This window comes from Danio rerio, chromosome 21 (assembly GCF_052040795.2).
Source record: "Danio rerio strain M-AB ecotype USA chromosome 21, GRCz13ab, whole genome shotgun sequence".
Taxonomy (NCBI): domain Eukaryota; kingdom Metazoa; phylum Chordata; class Actinopteri; order Cypriniformes; family Danionidae; genus Danio; species Danio rerio.
This window is the reverse complement of record NC_141041.1, coordinates 2,695,814-2,714,342: the sequence shown is the minus strand read 5'-3', so window position 1 is coordinate 2,714,342 and position 18,529 is coordinate 2,695,814. Positions and strand designations below refer to the sequence as shown.

Below are 18,529 nucleotides of genomic sequence, written 5' to 3'. Positions count from 1 at the left end.
TGTTGTGTGTTCTGCAGGCCTCGGTTGTAGCGAGTGCTTATTTGAGTTACTGTTGCCTTTCTATCAGCTGGAACCAGTGTGGCCATTCTCCTCTGACATCAACAAGGCATTTGCTCCAACAGAACTGCCGCTCACTGAATATTTCCTCTTTGTCGGACCATTCTCTGTAAACCCTAGAGATGGTTGTGCATGTAAATCCCAGTAGATCAGCAGTTTCTGAAAAACTCAGAGCAGCCAGTCTGAACGTGGCATAGTTCTTGGTGCCAAAGTCACTTAAATCCTCTTTCTTCACCATTCTGATGCTCACTTTGAACTGCCGCAGATCGTCTTGACCATGTCTACATGCCTAAATGCATTGAGTTGCTGCCATGTGATTGGCTGATTAGAAATTCGTGTCAACGAGCAGTTGGACAGGTGTACCTAATAAAGTGGCCGGTGAGTGTATATTCAGTAGAGTGAAATATGTTAAGGCAAGCATACACTGTAAATATAATTGTTGTAAAACCTAAAGCAAGTGGTTAAAAATAGCTTGAATTTGGCGCAGTGGCTATAACGATCACCTCACAGTAAGAAGGTCGCTGGTTTAAGCACTGGCTGGGTCAGTTGTCATTTCTGTGTGGAGTTTGCATGTTCTCCTTGTGTTGGTGTGGGTTTCCTCCGGCTGCTCCGGTTTCCCCCACCGCTACAGATGAACATCTTTAGTAATTTGGGGACTCTTTTTTGTGCTATTTTATGGCAGGCAAATCGCTTATTTCAGTTTAGCTCCAACCCTAATCAAACACACCTGAACAAGCTAATCAAGCTCATACTAAGTATACTAGAAACTTCCGGGCAGGTGTGTTGAAGCAAGTTGGAGCTAAAGTCAGCAGGACACTGGCCCTCCAGGACTGACTTTGGACACCCCTGTCTTATTTTCACATCCCAACGTTGACAGGTATGCATGAAGGTAACCCTAACCCTAACACACAACTATTAGCCTGCAAATTCAAAACACAAGTGTGTTGATTATTGTGTGTGTGTGTGTGTGTTTGTGCAAATCGAGGGATTCAGCTGTTCACATCAGAGCTGTGGGTGTACATTTCAACCTACACATACAAATATTATTATCACAAGTGCTCACATTTAGATTTGCAAGCTCTCGAGTTTTGCTACTGATTTACTTTCATAGGTATGCTGATGCTCCAGAAAAGGCACTTGAAGGATTATAAACGGTTAGTTTTAGTTTCCGCCAGTGGTGGCGCTCGTGCACCGTAAACATTGACGAACATCCGAGTCTACGAGAAGAAGAAACGGCATCAACAACAGAAGCAGAGTCGTTCACGAGGCTCTAAATATACTGTATTTTTCACACTGTAAGTACATTCGCTTTATTATTTATTAGGATAGTTTTAAACAGTTGAGCTCTATGGATAAAGACTGAAATTCCTAAAATGTTGATTCAGAAATCCTTAATTTCGTGTTTACAGATAAACCCATCTGTAAGATTTGGTCAAACAGCAGGAATTGCTGAAGGAGAAACAACTGACACACTATAGTAAAGATGGAGATTAAGGAGGAACCCTGCGGAATAAAAGATGAAGAAACAGAGGAACTGATAGGTTTGTGTTTTCAATCTTTCTCTTTAATTAAAACTAACACATAACAATTTATCTAAAACTAAATACCTGTAGAACTAGTAACCAAGCAGATGTTAAAGTTCCCATGCAATTAAAATGAAGTTTGTTTTGGATGTCATCAGTATTTTTTCCGAGCCTTGGCTGGGTCAGTTGGCAATTCTGTGATAGAGGTAAAGTTGGTTTTATATTCGCACATTCGTTCATTTAGAAGTCTCTGTATTGTTTACCATGTTACTTTAAATATTCGATCAGAATTAGCATGCAAGTATGACTTTAAATCAACACTAACACTATCTAATTCACTGTAAACAATGTTGTACTTTGATAGTCATTGGCTGCTAATATGATTTCCCTATTTATAATTTGCAAATAATACTTTTCTGAAATTATATTATTAAGGAGAATGTCTGAATATCCGAATGTAAAACTAACTTTACCTCTATAATTCAGTGTGGAGTTTGCATGTTCTCCCCGTGGAAAGAATTTAGGAAAATGTTGTACAAGCACGATTTTTCTCCACGTAATGTTATCATTTGGAATAACAGGTGTACTTTAAATAAGAGGAAATCTTTATTTTTTAAAAACTGGTTTGACAAAGGAGTTTGGAATGTAACTTATTTAATGGATGATGATGGTAATATGTTGAGTTATGATCATTTAAAGTTAAAATGTAATTTTAATTGTTCATATAGAGCATTCTCTTTGGTTGTCAAAGCTATTCCTGTAGCTTTGAGGAATTTAGTTAAAGGTATAGTGCAATACTCTTCTGTAATACCTACACTGGTTGATTTGTTTATTGATAATTATTCATTTCCGGATATTAAATGTAACAAGGTCTTGAGGTCACTGCTGGAAAAAGAGTATTTTCCTCTTCCAGTTAATAGAAAAGTTTTATCTGAGAGATTTTCTGAAGCGGACACTATTGAAGTTAGAAAAAGATACCTGTCATTTCCCTTGTTACCTAAAATGAAAGAAGTACATTTCAAAACAATTAATGACTTTTTTTCCATGTAGTGAATTTCTTAGAATAAGATTTAATTTAGGCAGTAATGCAGTGGTGTTCAAACTCGGTCCTGGAGGGCCGGTGTCCTGCATATTTTAGTTCCAACCTCAATTAAACACACCTAAACCAGCTAATCAAGGTCTTTTTGGGTGAACTAGACCTCCTTGCAGGTATATTGGAGGAGGTTGGAGCTAAACTATGCAGGACACCGGCCCTCCAGAACCGAGTTTGGACACCCCTGCAGTAATGCTTATATTTTCTGCTTGAAAGATATTGAATTTCAGGAAAATCTGTTTTTTTTATAGTTGTTTTAAGGTCAAATCATTTTGGGACAGATTGTATGATTGGCTGAAGACACTATTTAGTTTGACTATCACTTGGTGAAATTTGGCATTTTTATGAAAAACAAAGAAATGGAATTTCTGTGTAACAATATATTGATTATAGCTAAAAAAAAAAATTATTCACAAATGTAGATGTTAAAGTTTTTCCTTGTTTGTGATGTATTTTCTTTTGTATTATTTAAGGTTTATTTATGTTATTATTCTAATTTTTTATACTATTTTGTTTATTATATGCTGCTTGGATGTAATGTTATATACAGTTGAAACCAGAAGTTTACATACACTAAAAAAGGAAAATAAAAAAAATGATGGTAAATCATATTAAACATTTACTAGTTTAGGTCCGTTAGGATTGCCTAAAATGATGTACATTTGCTAAAGGCCAGAATAGTGAGAGAATTTTTTTTTTGAGAATTTTTTTATTAATTTCTAGACAGTCAAAAGTTTAAACACATTTCCTTGGTATTTTTTTAGCTTTGTTTTTAAACTGTTTAACTTTGGTCAAATGTTTTGGGTCTCCTTCCACAAGCTTCTCACAATAGTTTGAAGGAATTTTGGCCCATTCCTCCTGACAGAATTGCGGTAACTGAGTCAGATTTGTTGGCTGTCTTGCTCACACAAGCTTTTTCAACTCTGCCCACACATTTTCTATAGAACTAAGATCAGGGCTTTGTGATGGCCACTCCAAAACATTCACTCTGTTGTCCATAAAGCACAGTTTAACTAGTTTGGCAGTATGCTTAGGGTCATGATCTGTTTGGAAGACCCATGTGTGGCCAAGTTTTAATTTCCTGGCTGATGTCCTGAGATGTTGCTTCAGTATTTCTACATAATGTTCTTTCTTTATGATGCCATCTATGCTGTGAAGTGGACCAGTCCCTCCTGCAGCAAAACAGCCCCACAACATGATGCTGCCGCCCCCATACTTCAAAGTAGGGATGGTGTTCCTAGGCTTTTGCACTTTCCCCTTTGTCCTCCAAATGTAACACTGGTCATTATGGCCAAACAGTTCAACCTTAGTTCCATCAGAGCACAGGACATGTCTCCTAAAATGAGTCTTTTTTCCCAGTGTCATTCAGCAAATTGTAATCTGGCTTTTGTTGTTGATTCTGGCTTGTTGATTTTCCCATATTGTCACACAAGGAAGCAGTGTGTTTGAGGGTTTCCTTAAATACTATTCTACAGTTGTGCCTCCATTTAACTCAAATGTTGTCAATTAGCCAATCAGAAACTTCCAAAACCTTGACACCATTAATTAAAAAAATACATTAAATTATAAACGATAGGTCTGGAAGTGCTGGTCTGAGCGTGCAGTTGGGTCTTCGGGGCTGCAGCATTATAATGTTGGTTTCGGTAAAGATTATGTCAAACATCGAATATAAATGCACATTTCAGAGCAATTAATGGAACCTTTAAACATTTAGTTTTGAATGTGATTAGTTTGTTAATTGAAGTTTGTGGATTTTAATGTTCATTTCAGGCCCTGTGGAGGTGGATGAACTCAAACAGCCTCATCATTTCAAAAATGAAGATGCAAATGCAGCTGAGCAAGATTTCACACAGAAACAAGTGCAAACCGCTGAAGCTAAAGAGCTGTTCGCCTGCTCTGAGTGCGGTAAGAGCTTCATACATAAATCCAAACTTAAAGTACACATGCGAGCTCACAGTGGAGAACGACCGTTCACCTGCTCTGAATGTGGAAAGAGTTACATGATTATATCAGCGCTCAACAGACACGCTAAAGTTCACATTGGGGAGAGATCTCATATATGCGCAGAGTGCGGCAGCAGTTTTGTTTTTAAAGCACATTTAAAGGAGCACATGAAGATTCACAGTGGAGAAAAACCCTTCACATGCGCTCAATGCGGAAAAAGCTTCATCCGTAAAGGAGAATTCAATTTGCACGTGAAGATTCACACGGAGGACAAGCAGTTCACATGCACTGAATGCGGGAAGAGCTTCAGACGGAAAAAGACTCTCAGAAATCATCAGCTCTTACACACTGGAGTCAAGTCATTCAGCTGTGATCAGTGCGGGAAAACGTTCGTCACAGCAGCCGTCTTAAGCACACACCTTAAAGTCCATTCTGGATCGAGGCCTTACATTTGTGCTGTGTGCGGAAAGAGTTTTGCACATGTGAGTTATTTAAAATTACACCAGCACATTCACACTGGAGAGAAACCTCATGTGTGTTCAGACTGCGGGAAGAGCTTCGGTACATCCAGCAACCTGAAGACACACCAGAAGCTTCACGCCGGAGGGAAAATGCTCAGGTGTTCGCACTGTGAAAGCAGCTTCACTCATTTATCGTCATTGAAAGCTCATGAGAGACTTCACACTGGAGAAAAGCCGCATCAGTGCTCGTCATGTGGGAGGAGGTTTATCGTGCTTCACAATCTTCAAACTCATGAAAGAAAATGTGAGCAAAGTTAATTTCTAGATGCCTCACCTATAAGTAAACTCGTGTAGTAGGGCTGTCAAACTCATCCTTTCACAGTTTAGTTCTAATTGAGATATGTATGGGTGCTTTCAGATCTGTAGTTCGCTTCATTTGGTCCGGACCAAGGGTAATAAATAAGGGTGTCACGGTCCTCCAAATCCTCGATTCGATTACATTTTTTGATTCTAAAGGCACGATTCGATTCGATTTTCAATTATGAATAATTAATTAATTAATGACCAATTAATTATTTGTAGCCTACCGTTTAAACTACCTGACCTGCATGGTGTTTGTTTTACCCATAAAAAAATCATACAGTAAATGAATAAAATAAATAAGTATAATAAAAATAAATTACCACCTGTCAATCACTTTTTCTGCGGGACTCGTGAATAGGCAGTGATCTGTGTCGTTATAATGGCGTCGGTAAAAAAGACGCACAACCAACAGAAACCAGCCAACAGTATCTGAGGTGTTCGCTAAAATGACTAAGTACAAGTGAGTGAAAGATTGAAGCAGTCCTCTGACTGCCTGGACCTGCTGTCTCGAGCGCATGGCTGTGTGTGCGTCTGTGTCTGTGTGGTCACGTGATGTGCATTTTCAGAGGTAGAGAGGAAGGAGGGCTGCTCAGAAATGCTACACGCCACTGTGGATGTCAAATCGTTGTCGTTCTAAAATGCCATTTAAAAACAAAGACAGTGTAAACAGGGCCTGAGTGTGTACTTTTTGCGAGCGGATTTGCAACGGGGGCGGGCGGAGGATCGCGATGCCGGTGTTGTCTATCGGACGAACCCTAATACGTACATAGCAGAGCTTGCAAAACTGTGTTTTTTTTTTGTCGACAACACGAACGTTGTCAACATAACTCACTGGAAATCCAAAATGCTTCCACACCGGCGACTTCATTGAAAGAGGAGAGGGTTTAAGCTCTGTCGACGGGTCTCCTGCTTCTGCAGTTTAACAAGCACTTCAACAAGCCTGTTTTTTCCCGCTTGGCAAGCCAAGCTGACGTGACATGGGGGCGTGGCAGCATCGACGATTCTATTTTTTGATTCGATAATCAAAATTGAGCATAAATTTCGATCGATTTCGATTAAAAATCGAAATCGTGACACCCCTAGTAATAAATGATACATTGTTGCATTTTCTGCCGTCTTTGGGTCATTTTCACACCACACTGCTGGCTTTGGTCCGAACCAGTGGAAACGAGCCAAAAAGCAGTCATCTGACAAAATCCACATCTCTCATTGGCCAGATGTTGTTGAACATATTTCCTAAACTGCTTATTGATTGGTCAGAATTCACGTGCGGGAAAATGCCAGTGATCTCCCGCAGGTAAACAAAACCTTTTACTCTGGAGGGACGACTGCGCTGGCTGATTGTATCTCTGCTTTAAACAAACTATACATCACGAAAATGAAGCGCAGCCGCGGCCGGAAAACAGTGTTTAATGCATCGCTCGTCACTTCAGGAGGAGCAGTGAATTAATTTAGCTAAACTGCGACATGCTCATCTTGCGGAAATATTACCAACAATCCATCAGGTAATGTTTTCCCCTCTTTCTCTGTCTCTGTTGGTGAAGCACTGTCAATAAATATTTTTCCTCCATATCCCATAATGCACAGCACATCGGCCTACGGCAGCTGAATTAGTCCAAAAGGCGCAGTACTTTTTGCGGTTGGACCTGTTTTAGTACGGATCATATTCTCAACCCAAACGAACCACTCCAGGGTTCGTTTGAAAGCGTACCGAGACCACCTCTTCAAGCAGGTCTCGGTACGCTTATTTGGTGCGCACTCGAGTACGATTGCTGCATTCTCACCTGCCCAAACGAACTGTACCAAAAGGGGAAACGAACTCTAGTGCGATTCAATCGAACTAAACAAGGCAGGTGTGAAAGCACCCTATATCTCCATGCCTAATATCTGATAACCAGAAAGTGAGTAATTTTTTATTAGTTGCACAAATTTTTGGTGTTTGTGATGCCAGAGAAGTCCAGAGACTGTTGTGTACACCGTGATTTAATATAAAATTCACTTTGATAGAACTAAACTTTGATAGTTGATTCTCCTCAGTTTAATTGAGTAGCATCTTGGACCCGGAAACAGTATTTCATATGTCACTGATATGTCACGACTTGGATAGATGCGAATTTGCGTCATGGTTTTTTGACAACACAAATCTTTTTGTTGACCGAACTGTTCTTAGTTCTGTCAAATAAAGATTTTCGCTTGGTTATTAATAGTTCTTGGATCTCTTGACCTGCTTGTAGGTTTTTAGAATAATATTTGGTGACAGAAATTGGGAACAGTTTTGGCTTCTTCTAAAAACATTATTATTATCTAATGAAGCTGTTGAAGTCTTAATCAAAGTCATTCATAATTGCTACCCAATAAACACCAAGCAGGGCTCAACAATAAGGACTGCCCGGTGGCCCAGGGCCAGCGTGACAGACACTTGGGACAGTAGACCGGATCATTACTGGCCCGATTGGGACAGTGCTGCCTTGTCACTAACATTTAATTTGTCTGCGACTATTTATCAATTGCGTGCATTTTAAGCTTGTGCTTTTAAGTCTTTAAACACTACCTTCTTTGTGATGTCGTAAACACCATATTGCTTCCGGTTCCTCTTAGCTGATTGAGAATTCTATTTTTTTTCGTAACCTGGTAACAACCAGAACTGCGAAGAAACGGCAACACGGCGGCAACAACAAATTATAAGGCTAAAAGAAAATATCTGTTTCCAACGTCTTAAAGGCAGAAATTTACGTGTGAACAATGCAAAAAAACAAAAAACAGTTGCACAGTTTGCCGTCAGTTTGACAAGTCAGCCACCATTTGTTAAATAATTTCAAACCGTAATAAAATACCTCCACATTTTCCATACTGCCCTTTTTGTTTGCATAACACTTTTATTCACAATTTTTTTTAAGTATTAAAATTCTAGATTCACAGACTTTATTTTTGACACATTATTTAAAATATGTATCTAGAAAATAGCTATTAACTTCCCTTTCTTTTTTTGGTGGGGCCAATCTGAACCACTGGCCCGATCAGACCAGCAGAAAAAATCCTTAGCGTTGAACGCTAAATTTAATAATATTATTTCCCCTAAATGTTAACTTTGTACTCAATAAGACGAAACACTAAACCTTTTATTTTGGGAGTGCACTTACTGATGTGTTTTGGGTTGACTTTTCCAATCTCATCAAAAAAAAATTATTATTTCCAAACTTTTGTATTTCCCCCAAAATTGTATTCTTTGGATACTCTCTGAATGTAGATCCTTCTCATTGTACATCTATTATTAATTTATTGCTGTTTTTGGCTATATTTTACATTTATAAATGTACATTTTTACACCTTTTTTTATTTTCATTAAGGACTTTGATTTATATACTCTTTAAAAAAATGAACAATTATATTGCATGTAAAACTCTTTCTTGGCGTAAATTATTAAAATGTTTATTTCTATAACCTTTTTGTCTCTTTGTTGTAATTGTATCTTTGTATTGTCCTTGCATAAAAAAAAGACATTTGCATCATAGGTGGGGTTTCTGTTTGCCCGGTGACTGTAGCTTCATTGCTTAATGGCTAACAAGGATTTTATTAAGAGAATAGCTGTGTTTATGTGCTTTAGGAAGGCTGATAAACAGCGTTAATTTGTTCGGCGCCGTGTCTGAGTTCCATTCAGAGGTGCACCCAGCTCTGTAAGTTCATCAACTCCTCCAGAAACTGTACCTGGATAATGGAGGCTTTCAACAGTGCTTCCGACAGAGCCGAGCCCAATTTGATGAGCTGTTGTCTGGTGTTGGCAGGAGGATATCCCCCCTGGACACTAACAACAGGTGCCACATTATAATCACGTCCCATACAAGAGCAAGCTTCTGATTGGTTAACACGTCACGAATGATGATTAACTTGCGCCACTTTATTTGCGCGAATCACATCATTCACACCACCTTATTGGAGCGTATCGTGCTGCAGGATGTGATTCGCGTCTTTGCATTGACTTAACATGTAAATCTTTTGTTAAATTGCGCTTGACGCTTCATCCGTGTCTGGTGTTAACGCAATATTTGACTGCTGGGTTGTTTATTTTACCCAACCACTAGGTTAAGTTAATCGAGTTGCTGTGACTTAAACATTATCGTCTCATTGCCTTAATTGCTACAATTAGGCTGTATTTACCAATATCACTAATAATAACAGTACATAATCACAAATTAATAAAAAAATATATATTAGCCTACTTTTTAAAATATTACACAACACAAAAATAGGTTGGCTCAGTGGTTAGCACTATCATCTTACAGCAAGAAAGTTGCTGGTTTGAGTCCTGCCTTGTTCAGTTGGTATTTCTGTGTGGAGTTTGCATGTTCTCCCCGTGTTGACGTGGGTTTCCTCCAGGTGCTCCGGTTTCTCCCACAGTCCAAACACATGTGATATGAACCAAATGTATGGGTGTTTCCAAGTACTGGGTTGCAGCTGGAAAGGCATCCAGTGTGTAAAACATATGCTGGAATAATTGGCGGCTCATTCCAGTGCGGAGGCCTCTGAAATAAAGACTAAGCTGAAGGAAAGTGAATGAATGAAGGTAAATTTAGCATTTAGCACTTTACTGATGTACGAATTCACTGTTAGCTTTTAAAGGAAGCAGCCTAATTCCAAATCAAACATATATGAGGAGAGAAACTGAGAAACCAACCGTGCGTTCATGTGTCAACTAAGCTAACAGTGTGTTTATTTTAATCGCTTGATATGTGATTGACGAAGGCGTAAATGTGTGTCGGGTTCTGCCAGTGGTGGCGCTCGACCACCGGAAACAACACCGAGATTTAAGAGAAGAAGAGCGCGGAAAGAATGTAAACATGAGAAATGAAACAGCCGTTCATAATGCTCTGAATATACTGTATTTATCTCACTGTAAGTACATTTACTTTACAATTTATTGAGAGAATAATTTTAAGATGGCAATAATTAAAGTTCATATCAAATCTTGATTCTGTAGTCATTAATTTCGCGTGTTTACCGATTTAAACCGATGATGTGATCAAACAGGAGGAGAAACAACTGAAATGCCATAGTACAGATGGAGATTAAAGAAGAACCCTGCAGAATAAAAGAGGAAGTGACTGAGAAACTAATAGGTTTGTGTTTTCATTCTTTCTCTTTAATAAATATCCTAAAACTGACATTTAATGTTTAATCTAAAACTAAATACCTATCAGTGCTTCCCACAGTCTTATACTTGCGGTGGTAGCCGGTAGCCGGGGCACACTTTACACATCACAAACTACTTAAACAATAGTTTAAAGTCTTTATTTTTTCATGCATCACTCTGCAGCCTTCATAAACAAGCTAATTAAGTAACTTAAACTCAAAACAATATTCCATGTTAATTTATTTATTTGATAGTAACTTTGTATTGTAAGGTAACACATTATTAACATTCAAGTACATCAACCCTGGTGTAAAAAAGTATACTGAATTGTGTTGCAAATATATTTTTTATTCCAACAGTACATTGAAAGTATACTAATTAAAAAGTATACTTAATCAAATATTATAAAAATGTATTATTACCATACTTTTATATATAACTTTTAACACACTTAAAAATAATTGTAATTTAGTATATTTTCTAAAAATAATATTTTAGAGAAATGCACTTTAATTACATGCTTAGTTTATTTTTTTACAAGTGTATTTATTTAGCATTTGTTGGTAATATATTTTAGTATTATTTTAACTGTACTTTAAAAATTAATTTGTAAGAATGTTCAAAGCACATTATTAAATAAGTTGTATATTTTGTTAAATTCAGTCTATCTATCTTTCTGTCTGTCTGTCTGTCTGTCTGTCTGTCTATCTATCTATCTACTTATTTAAAACATTTGTAAATAGTGTGCAAACATACACTGTTAAAACAATTCCCAGAAACTCACAACGTTACTGTACTTTTAAACAGTAAATTAAATATCACTAAGCAAGCATGAAATTAGCATACATGTTATGCTTATTTAAAGTGTACTAAATATACTTAAAGTTGTTCCAATTTAGCACACAAAAGTACACTAAATACACTTAAAATTGTACTTTAGTGCAATTTTATTACAACTAAAATATACCTAGCACAAAATAAATATGTTCAAAATGTCACACTGCAAGTTAACTAAACATTAATACACTTAAAATATACTGACAATTAGTCCGGATCCAAGTATACTAAGCATATTTATTTTTCACTAGGGAAGGCACATGTTCGCACATGTAAACTTTAACAGATGCAGTTGAAATCATTTTTTTGCCCTCTCATTAAATTAAAATAATGTTTCCCTAGTAATCATTAACAAACCAAGGACATTTCCTATAAAACAAAAAATAATTATTCTGGGGTCATAGTAAGTCTTATTTCTTATAGTTTGTCTTGAATAAAAGCAGTTTTTAATAATAATAATAATAATAAAACAATTTTAAGGTCCGTGTTATTATCCTCCTTAAGAAATATTTACTGTATATTTTATTGATTGTCTACACAACAAACCAGTTATAAAATAATAATTTTCCTAGTGAAAATAAGTCTTTAAATTACACTTTAATCTGAATCAAAGACTATAAAATACTTATAGGGAATTTGTCTGTATACAGCTATGTTGCTGAATAACTAGTAAAATATTACTAGTTACTAGAGCATCCCTAGATGAACAGTTTCCAGAAAAGTGGATTGATCATCGTGGACCACTTGAATTGCCCCCAAGGTCTCCCGATCTGACCCCCTGACATATCTTTGGGGTCATCTGAAGGCAATTGTCTATGGTGTGAAGATACAAGATGTGCAGCACGTGCAACTATAGATACTGGAAGCCTGTGCTGGCATTTCTCCTGCGGTGTTGCTATCAGTGTGTGTAGAGTGGGAGAAGAGCGTTGCATTGGCAATCCAACACAATGGCCAGCACATTGAACACATTTTAAGTGGTCAGAAACTTGTATATAACTCATGAAAGAATAAAGTTGCGTTAAAACCAAGCACACCATTGTTTTTCTGGTGAAATTCCCAATAAGTTTGATGTGTCACATGACCCACTTCCTATTAAAGAAAACTAAAGTTGGATCCAAAATGGCCACCCTGCTCACCACCCATATATATATATAGATGTCGCCTGGCCTATTGTTGTCTATTGGGCGTAATGTGTCAATAGCGCCGCCATCTTGCTACAGGGTAGCGCTCCTTTGAAATGAATGCGGGACCAAGCTGCAGTGGAGGACTGTGGCCATCCAAAGCCAGAGATATACACATATACACATATATCTATGATCGGGAGTTTTCCTGGATGTTAGTATATAATTTTTTTTCTAATTATGAAAATTATAATTTGACATCACTTTTCTACATTGATGGATCAGTGACCGCACGGGCATTCCTGACAAAAAGCTTGTGTTTGTGTGTACAGAAATGTACTATTCACCCTCCCTGTTAAATTTAATCTAATCATGTGCTGAAACACAGCTCCTCTCCTGCTTTCACTCCTCATACTGACGGAGGGAGCGATTCGTTTGTGAATGAATCCCCGAAACGACTCTTTCACTAACGTTAGCCGACAATAATACAAGTTTCTGGCAGCGCAGCATCTCGTTGTCATATTTCTTTTGCATTGTTTGCTGATTTTATTCAACAAAACTAGCATAAGCCGAGTGTTTAGTGTGAGTTGGAGCTGCTTTGCCGTATGGTGAATGCAGTAAGTGACTGTTATCATCAATAACGTGACCTGATTAGCACAACAGTTCAGAACATACAAAAACAGAAAAAAACTGAATATTACCTATGAAATGTTCTGCCTTTGTGCTTTATTTTCTTTGTTTGCTCGTTACTACACTCGTAGACAGCGCTAAAGTCCCGCATCTTCACGTAATAACACTGTCTTGACTAGTCCGGTTGAATGACATTTGTCCTGGGAGCACTGTACCAAAGTGGCGGCGCTATTGACTCATGCTCAGGGTCCCTATGCGATATCTAGTGTATATATCAATGCTCACCACCCATCTTGAAAAGTTTGCCCCCTCACATATACTAATGTGCCACAAACAGGACGTTAATATCACCAACCATTCCCATTTTATCCCACATTTATCCATATAAACCACCCACCCTGTATAATAAATTATTTCAGAGCAGTAATCTCAATACCATGAAACTGTGGTATTTTTATTCAATGTTATCACACCATCAGAAACTTATACCGGACCATGTCTACTGTAGATCTTGTATTTTAAGGTTGCACCACGTTCAGGTTGTTTGTGATTTAATCTGTTTGTTAATTGACGTTTGTGGATTTTAATGTTCATTTCAGGCCCTGTGGAGGTGGAGGAACTCAAACAGCCTCATCATTTCAAAAATGAAGATGCAAATGCAGCTGAGCAAGATTTCACACAGAAACAAGTGCAAACCGCTGAAGCTAAAGAGCTGTTCGCCTGCTCTGAGTGCGGTAAGAGTTACACATATAAATCCTCCCTTAAAAAGCACATGAGCGCTCACAGCGGAGAAAAGCTGTTCGCGTGTACTCAATGCGGAAAGAGCTACATGTATAAATCAGATCTTAACAGACACTTTAAAGTTCACAACGGAGACAGACCTTATATATGCAGCGAGTGCGGAAGCAGTTTCATTTATAAAGGACATTTAAAGGAGCACATGAAGATTCACAGCGGAGAAAAACCCTTCACGTGCGCTCAATGCGGAAACAGTTTCATGTACAACAAAGACTTAAATGCGCACATGAAGATTCACAGCGGGGAAGACATGTTCGAGTGCACTCACTGTGGAAAGAAGTTCACACGTAAAGGACACTTGAACGTGCACCTGAGAGTTCACACTGAAGATAAACCGTTCGCATGCGCTGAATGTGGGAAGAGCTTTAAATACAAAAGCGTACTCAATAATCACCTGCACACTCATGCTGAAGTCAAGTCGTTTAGCTGCGATCAGTGCGGGAAATCGTTTGTTTGTGCGTCAAACTTACGAACACATCTTAAAGTTCACACTGGTGTGAAGCCTTACATTTGTGCATTTTGTGGAAAGAAGTTTCTACATATGAGTTATTTAAAACTGCACCAGCACACTCACACTGGAGTGAAACCTCATGCGTGTTCAGTCTGCGGGAAGAGCTTCGGTTTATTAAGCAACCTAAAAAAGCACCAGAGGATTCACACCGGAGAGAAACCGTACATGTGCTCACACTGTGGGAAGAGTTTCTCCTGTTCGTCAGCTGTGAAAGCTCATGAGAGGATCCACACCGGAGAGAAGCCGTATCCGTGCTCGTCGTGTGGGAGGAGGTTTGCTCTTTTTCATAATATGCGAAGTCATGAAAAAAAACACCGGCTAAAGTTGTCCTTGTAAGCAAAAGTTTGTGTGTTTGTTTTGTAAACCTGTATAGTAATCTGAAATATGACATTATAATCAAATCAGATGCGTTATAATCTCATATATTCATGCTGCCAACACTGAGGGTTGATTCTGTAAAAAATGCTGGGCTCCACACAATCGATTTGTGGTTTTTTTGAGCTTAGAGCTGCACAATATATTGTTTAAGCATCAAGATTGCAATGTTTTATTACATTTATTATTATTATACACTCACCGCCGGCCATTTTATTAGGTATACCTTTTTAGTACAGTGTTGGGCCCCCTTTTACCTTCAGAACTGCCTTAATCCTTCGTGGCATAGATTCAACAAGGTACTCTCTCTAGGTGCTCTATTGGATTGATATCTGGTGACTGGAGGCCATTTGAGAACAGTGAACTCATTGTCCTGTTCAAGAAACCAGTCTGAGATGATTGAGCTTTATGACATGGTGCGTTATCCTGCTGGAAGTAGCCGTCAGAAGATGGAGACACTGTGCTCATAAAGGGATGGACATGGTCAGCAGCAATACTCAGGTAGGCTGTGGCGTTGATGCTCAATTGGTACTAATGGACCCAAAGTGTGCCAAGAAAATCTCCCCCACACCATTACACCACCACCACCAGCCTGAACTGTTGATATAAGGCAGGATGATCCATGCTTTCATGTTGTTGATACCAAATTCTGACTCGACCATCTGAATGTGTCAGCAGAAATGGAGACTCATCAGAGCAGCAACGTTTCTCCAATCTTCTATTGTCCAGTTTTGGTGAGTCTGTGTGAATTGTAGCCTCAGTTTCCTGTTCTTGGCTGACAGGAGCGGCACCCGGTGTGGTCTTCTGCTGCTGTAGCCCATCCGCCTCAAGGTTGGACGTGTTGTGTGTTCAGAGATGCTCTTCTGCAGAGCTCGGTTGTAGCGAGTGCTTATTTGAGTTACTGTTGCCTTTCTATCAGCTGGAACCAGTCTGGCCATTCTCCTCTGGCATCAACAAGGCATTTGCGCCCACAGAACTGCCGCTCACTGGATATTTCCTCTTTGTCAGACCATTCTCTGTAAACCCTAGAGATGGTTGTGCGTGAAAATTCCAGTAGAACAGCAGTTTCTGAAATACTCAGAGCAGCCCATCTGGCAGCAACAACCATGCCACGTTCAAAGTCACTCAAATCCCCTTTCTTCCCCATTCTGATGCTCAGTTTGAACTGCAGCAGACCGTCTTGACCATGTCTACATGCCTAAATGCATTGAGTTGCTGCCATGTTGTTGGCTGATTAGAAATTTAAGGTTAACATGCAGTTGGACAGGTGTACCTAATAAAGTGGCCGGTGAGTATATACAGCAAGATAAACAGTGCTGTGAATGTAAATACAGTATTTTTGCTGTATTTGATTTACAGTAAGTTACTGGCAAACTGCTGCCAGTGGATTCTACATGAAATCGTTAACAGTGTATGATCCATCAGATATTTAAGGAAAGTTACTTGTTCATAATATATTTGATTACACCCGATGTTTTACTGCATTCTGTGCAACGTGTTTGCTACAAAATCAAATTTATTTACAAAACCATCAAATTATAAGCTCTCAATGTGTTACTTGTCTATAGACGTATAATAATATGAACAAAACTTCATATTTTTGTTTAGTTCGGGTCTGATAATATTAAAATCTATTGAAAGGGATGTTTTGTTCATCCATATTCTCACTATATCTCTCTATGTGAGCTGTAAAAAATAATGTTTACATTTCAAATGAAAGTTGGACAGGATGATAGTGAGTTGCTGTGCTGTATTTTTGAAATGTTTGTTTATGCTGCGCACAAATTACATTAATTGTAAACATGTCAATACTGGTGGCAATATCAGTTGATTAAATAATCTAAATCACAACATAATCATTTGCAGTGGTGTCACATTGTAAAACTGCATAATACACTGAAAAAAAAGCAACAAAATCAATTATGACTTGTTTAATACATGTAGTTTAGTTTGCATGAATATGCTGTATTCAACATTGCTGAAGGATTCTGATTTTATTTTGAGCAGTAAATCATACACTTTTTAAACCAGTGGTTCTCAAACTGTGATACATGTACCACTAGTGGTACGCAGAGAAATTAAATGTGTCATGTACATGCTACACACATTTAAAAATGTATCCAAAATGATGTATATAATATGTCATATAGCCTATATTTCTGAGGTAATCTGCCACGTTTTTTTCACTGTGCAGAGTTGTAGCTGCTTTACTGGGCCTACTACGCTACTGTATTTCAATACTGCTCATTTTGGTGGTACTTGGAGAGACTATTTTTTTCTGAGGTGGTACTTGATGAAAAAATGTTTGAGAACTGCTGCTTTAAACAATTCTTGCAACAAAATACATTTCATTGTAATTAATCAAAATATTTACTTTATTTATCATAATCATTAGTCAGTACAGCAGATCTTCCACTAGAGGGCGACAATTGCTTTCATTTCATTCAGTCATTTTCTTTTCGGCTTAGTCCCTTTATAAAGCTAAGGTTGCCACAGCAGAATGAACTGCCAACTTATTCAGCATATGGTATACTCAACGGATGCCCTTTCGGATGCAATCCAAGACTGGGAAACACCCATACACTCAGATTCATACACACACACTACGGCCAATTTAGCATATTCAATTCACATATAGCGCATGTGTTTGGACTGTGGGGGAAACCCACACCAATATGAGGAGAACATGCAAACCTCACACAGAAAAGCCGGACTGCTTCATTGACAGCGGGAAACACCAGAAAGACAAAATCACACAAAATCAGTCGACTTAATGATGCCGCCCCACACAAAATTGAGATGTGTGTAAATGTGATGATTTAGAAGCATTTCTTGACATTGAGATTCATTCATTCATTTTCGCCTCAGCTTAGTCCCTTTATTAATCAGGTGTTGCCACAGCAGAATGAACCGCCAATTTATCCAGCAGATGTTTTATGCAGCAGATGCCCTTCCAGCTGCAACCCATCACTGGGAAACACCCATACAAACTCAATCACACACATACACTATGGCCACTATTAGCTGTCCCAATGACCTGTACCGCGTGTCTTTGGACCTATGGGGGAAACCGTAGCACCCGGAGGAAACCCACGCAAACACGGGGAGAACCTGCAAACTCCACACAGAAATGCCAACTGATCCAGCCGAGGCTCGAACCAGTGACTTTCTAGCTGTGAGGCAATCGTGCTACCCACTGCACCACCGCATAGCCGACATTGAGATTAAATTTTACATTGTTGGAAAAAAAATATATATTAAAAAATGTCTTTATTAAACGGCAACTATATTTATTTGTTTACATCATCATGTTTCTTTTGAAGGCTTTAAATTTAAAGGGCACCTATGGTGAAAAATCTACTTTTCAAGCTATTTGGACAAACATATGTGTAGTATAGACCATATATAACATATAGTGTATATATATACATATATAACAAACATATATAGTGTATAGACCATCATATTGGGGTGATATAAACACACCCAGTCCTTTTATTTCAATTTAACAAATAAAACGGTGGACCAATTAAAGCGGTTTTTAGACCGACCGCAACTTTACGTAGGAGTGCGATCCCCCCGCCCACCGAATTGATTGACAGCTGCGCGCATTGACATGTTCCGGTACTCACGTGTATATGTCAACAAGACCAGGCAGACATACGCAAAGCAACTGGGAATAAAAGGT

The 18,529-nt window shown here is 38.4% G+C and overlaps 2 protein-coding genes and 3 long non-coding RNA genes across 7 annotated transcripts in view; 2 read left to right on the top strand and 3 right to left on the bottom strand.

Annotated features, from left to right (window-relative positions):
• LOC147838694 (uncharacterized) overlaps positions 1 to 6,292 on the bottom strand; it is a 200,245-nt gene extending 193,953 nt beyond the window's left edge. The window contains exon 1 of the long non-coding RNA XR_015519848.1: positions 5,941 to 6,292. This is a non-coding gene — a long non-coding RNA (uncharacterized LOC147838694). The remainder of the gene's footprint in view (positions 1 to 5,940) is intronic.
• The window catches only part of LOC147838686 (uncharacterized), a 1,589,207-nt gene that overhangs the window by 964,859 nt on the left and 605,819 nt on the right, over positions 1 to 18,529 (bottom strand). The window lies entirely within an intron of this gene.
• LOC100151145 (gastrula zinc finger protein XlCGF8.2DB-like) lies at positions 1,278 to 10,331 on the top strand. 2 transcript variants are annotated; one of them, XM_087299097.1, is made up of 5 exons: positions 1,279 to 1,352; positions 1,467 to 1,598; positions 4,444 to 4,578; positions 9,046 to 9,115; positions 9,224 to 10,331. In XM_087299097.1, exons 2-5 carry the CDS (start codon positions 1,541 to 1,543, stop codon positions 9,294 to 9,296), a joined length of 336 nt encoding a protein of 111 aa, XP_087155223.1. In that variant the 5' UTR covers positions 1,279 to 1,352; positions 1,467 to 1,540; the 3' UTR covers positions 9,297 to 10,331. The 2 variants fall into 2 exon arrangements, with proteins under 2 accessions (NP_001373224.1, XP_087155223.1); NM_001386295.1 differs by lacking the exons at positions 9,046 to 9,115; positions 9,224 to 10,331 and having other exon boundaries at positions 1,278 to 1,352; positions 4,444 to 5,553.
• Positions 8,782 to 12,086, bottom strand: LOC141379948 (uncharacterized). Its single transcript, XR_015519872.1, has 3 exons — positions 11,667 to 12,086; positions 10,685 to 10,873; positions 8,782 to 10,629 (listed from the first exon to the last, which is right to left on the bottom strand). It is a non-coding gene; the product is annotated as an uncharacterized LOC141379948 (long non-coding RNA).
• si:rp71-1h20.5 lies at positions 10,192 to 16,697 on the top strand. 2 transcript variants are annotated; one of them, XM_087299645.1, is made up of 4 exons: positions 10,246 to 10,331; positions 10,467 to 10,555; positions 13,757 to 14,738; positions 15,154 to 16,697. In XM_087299645.1, exons 2-4 carry the CDS (start codon positions 10,498 to 10,500, stop codon positions 15,233 to 15,235), a joined length of 1,122 nt encoding a protein of 373 aa, XP_087155771.1. In that variant the 5' UTR covers positions 10,246 to 10,331; positions 10,467 to 10,497; the 3' UTR covers positions 15,236 to 16,697.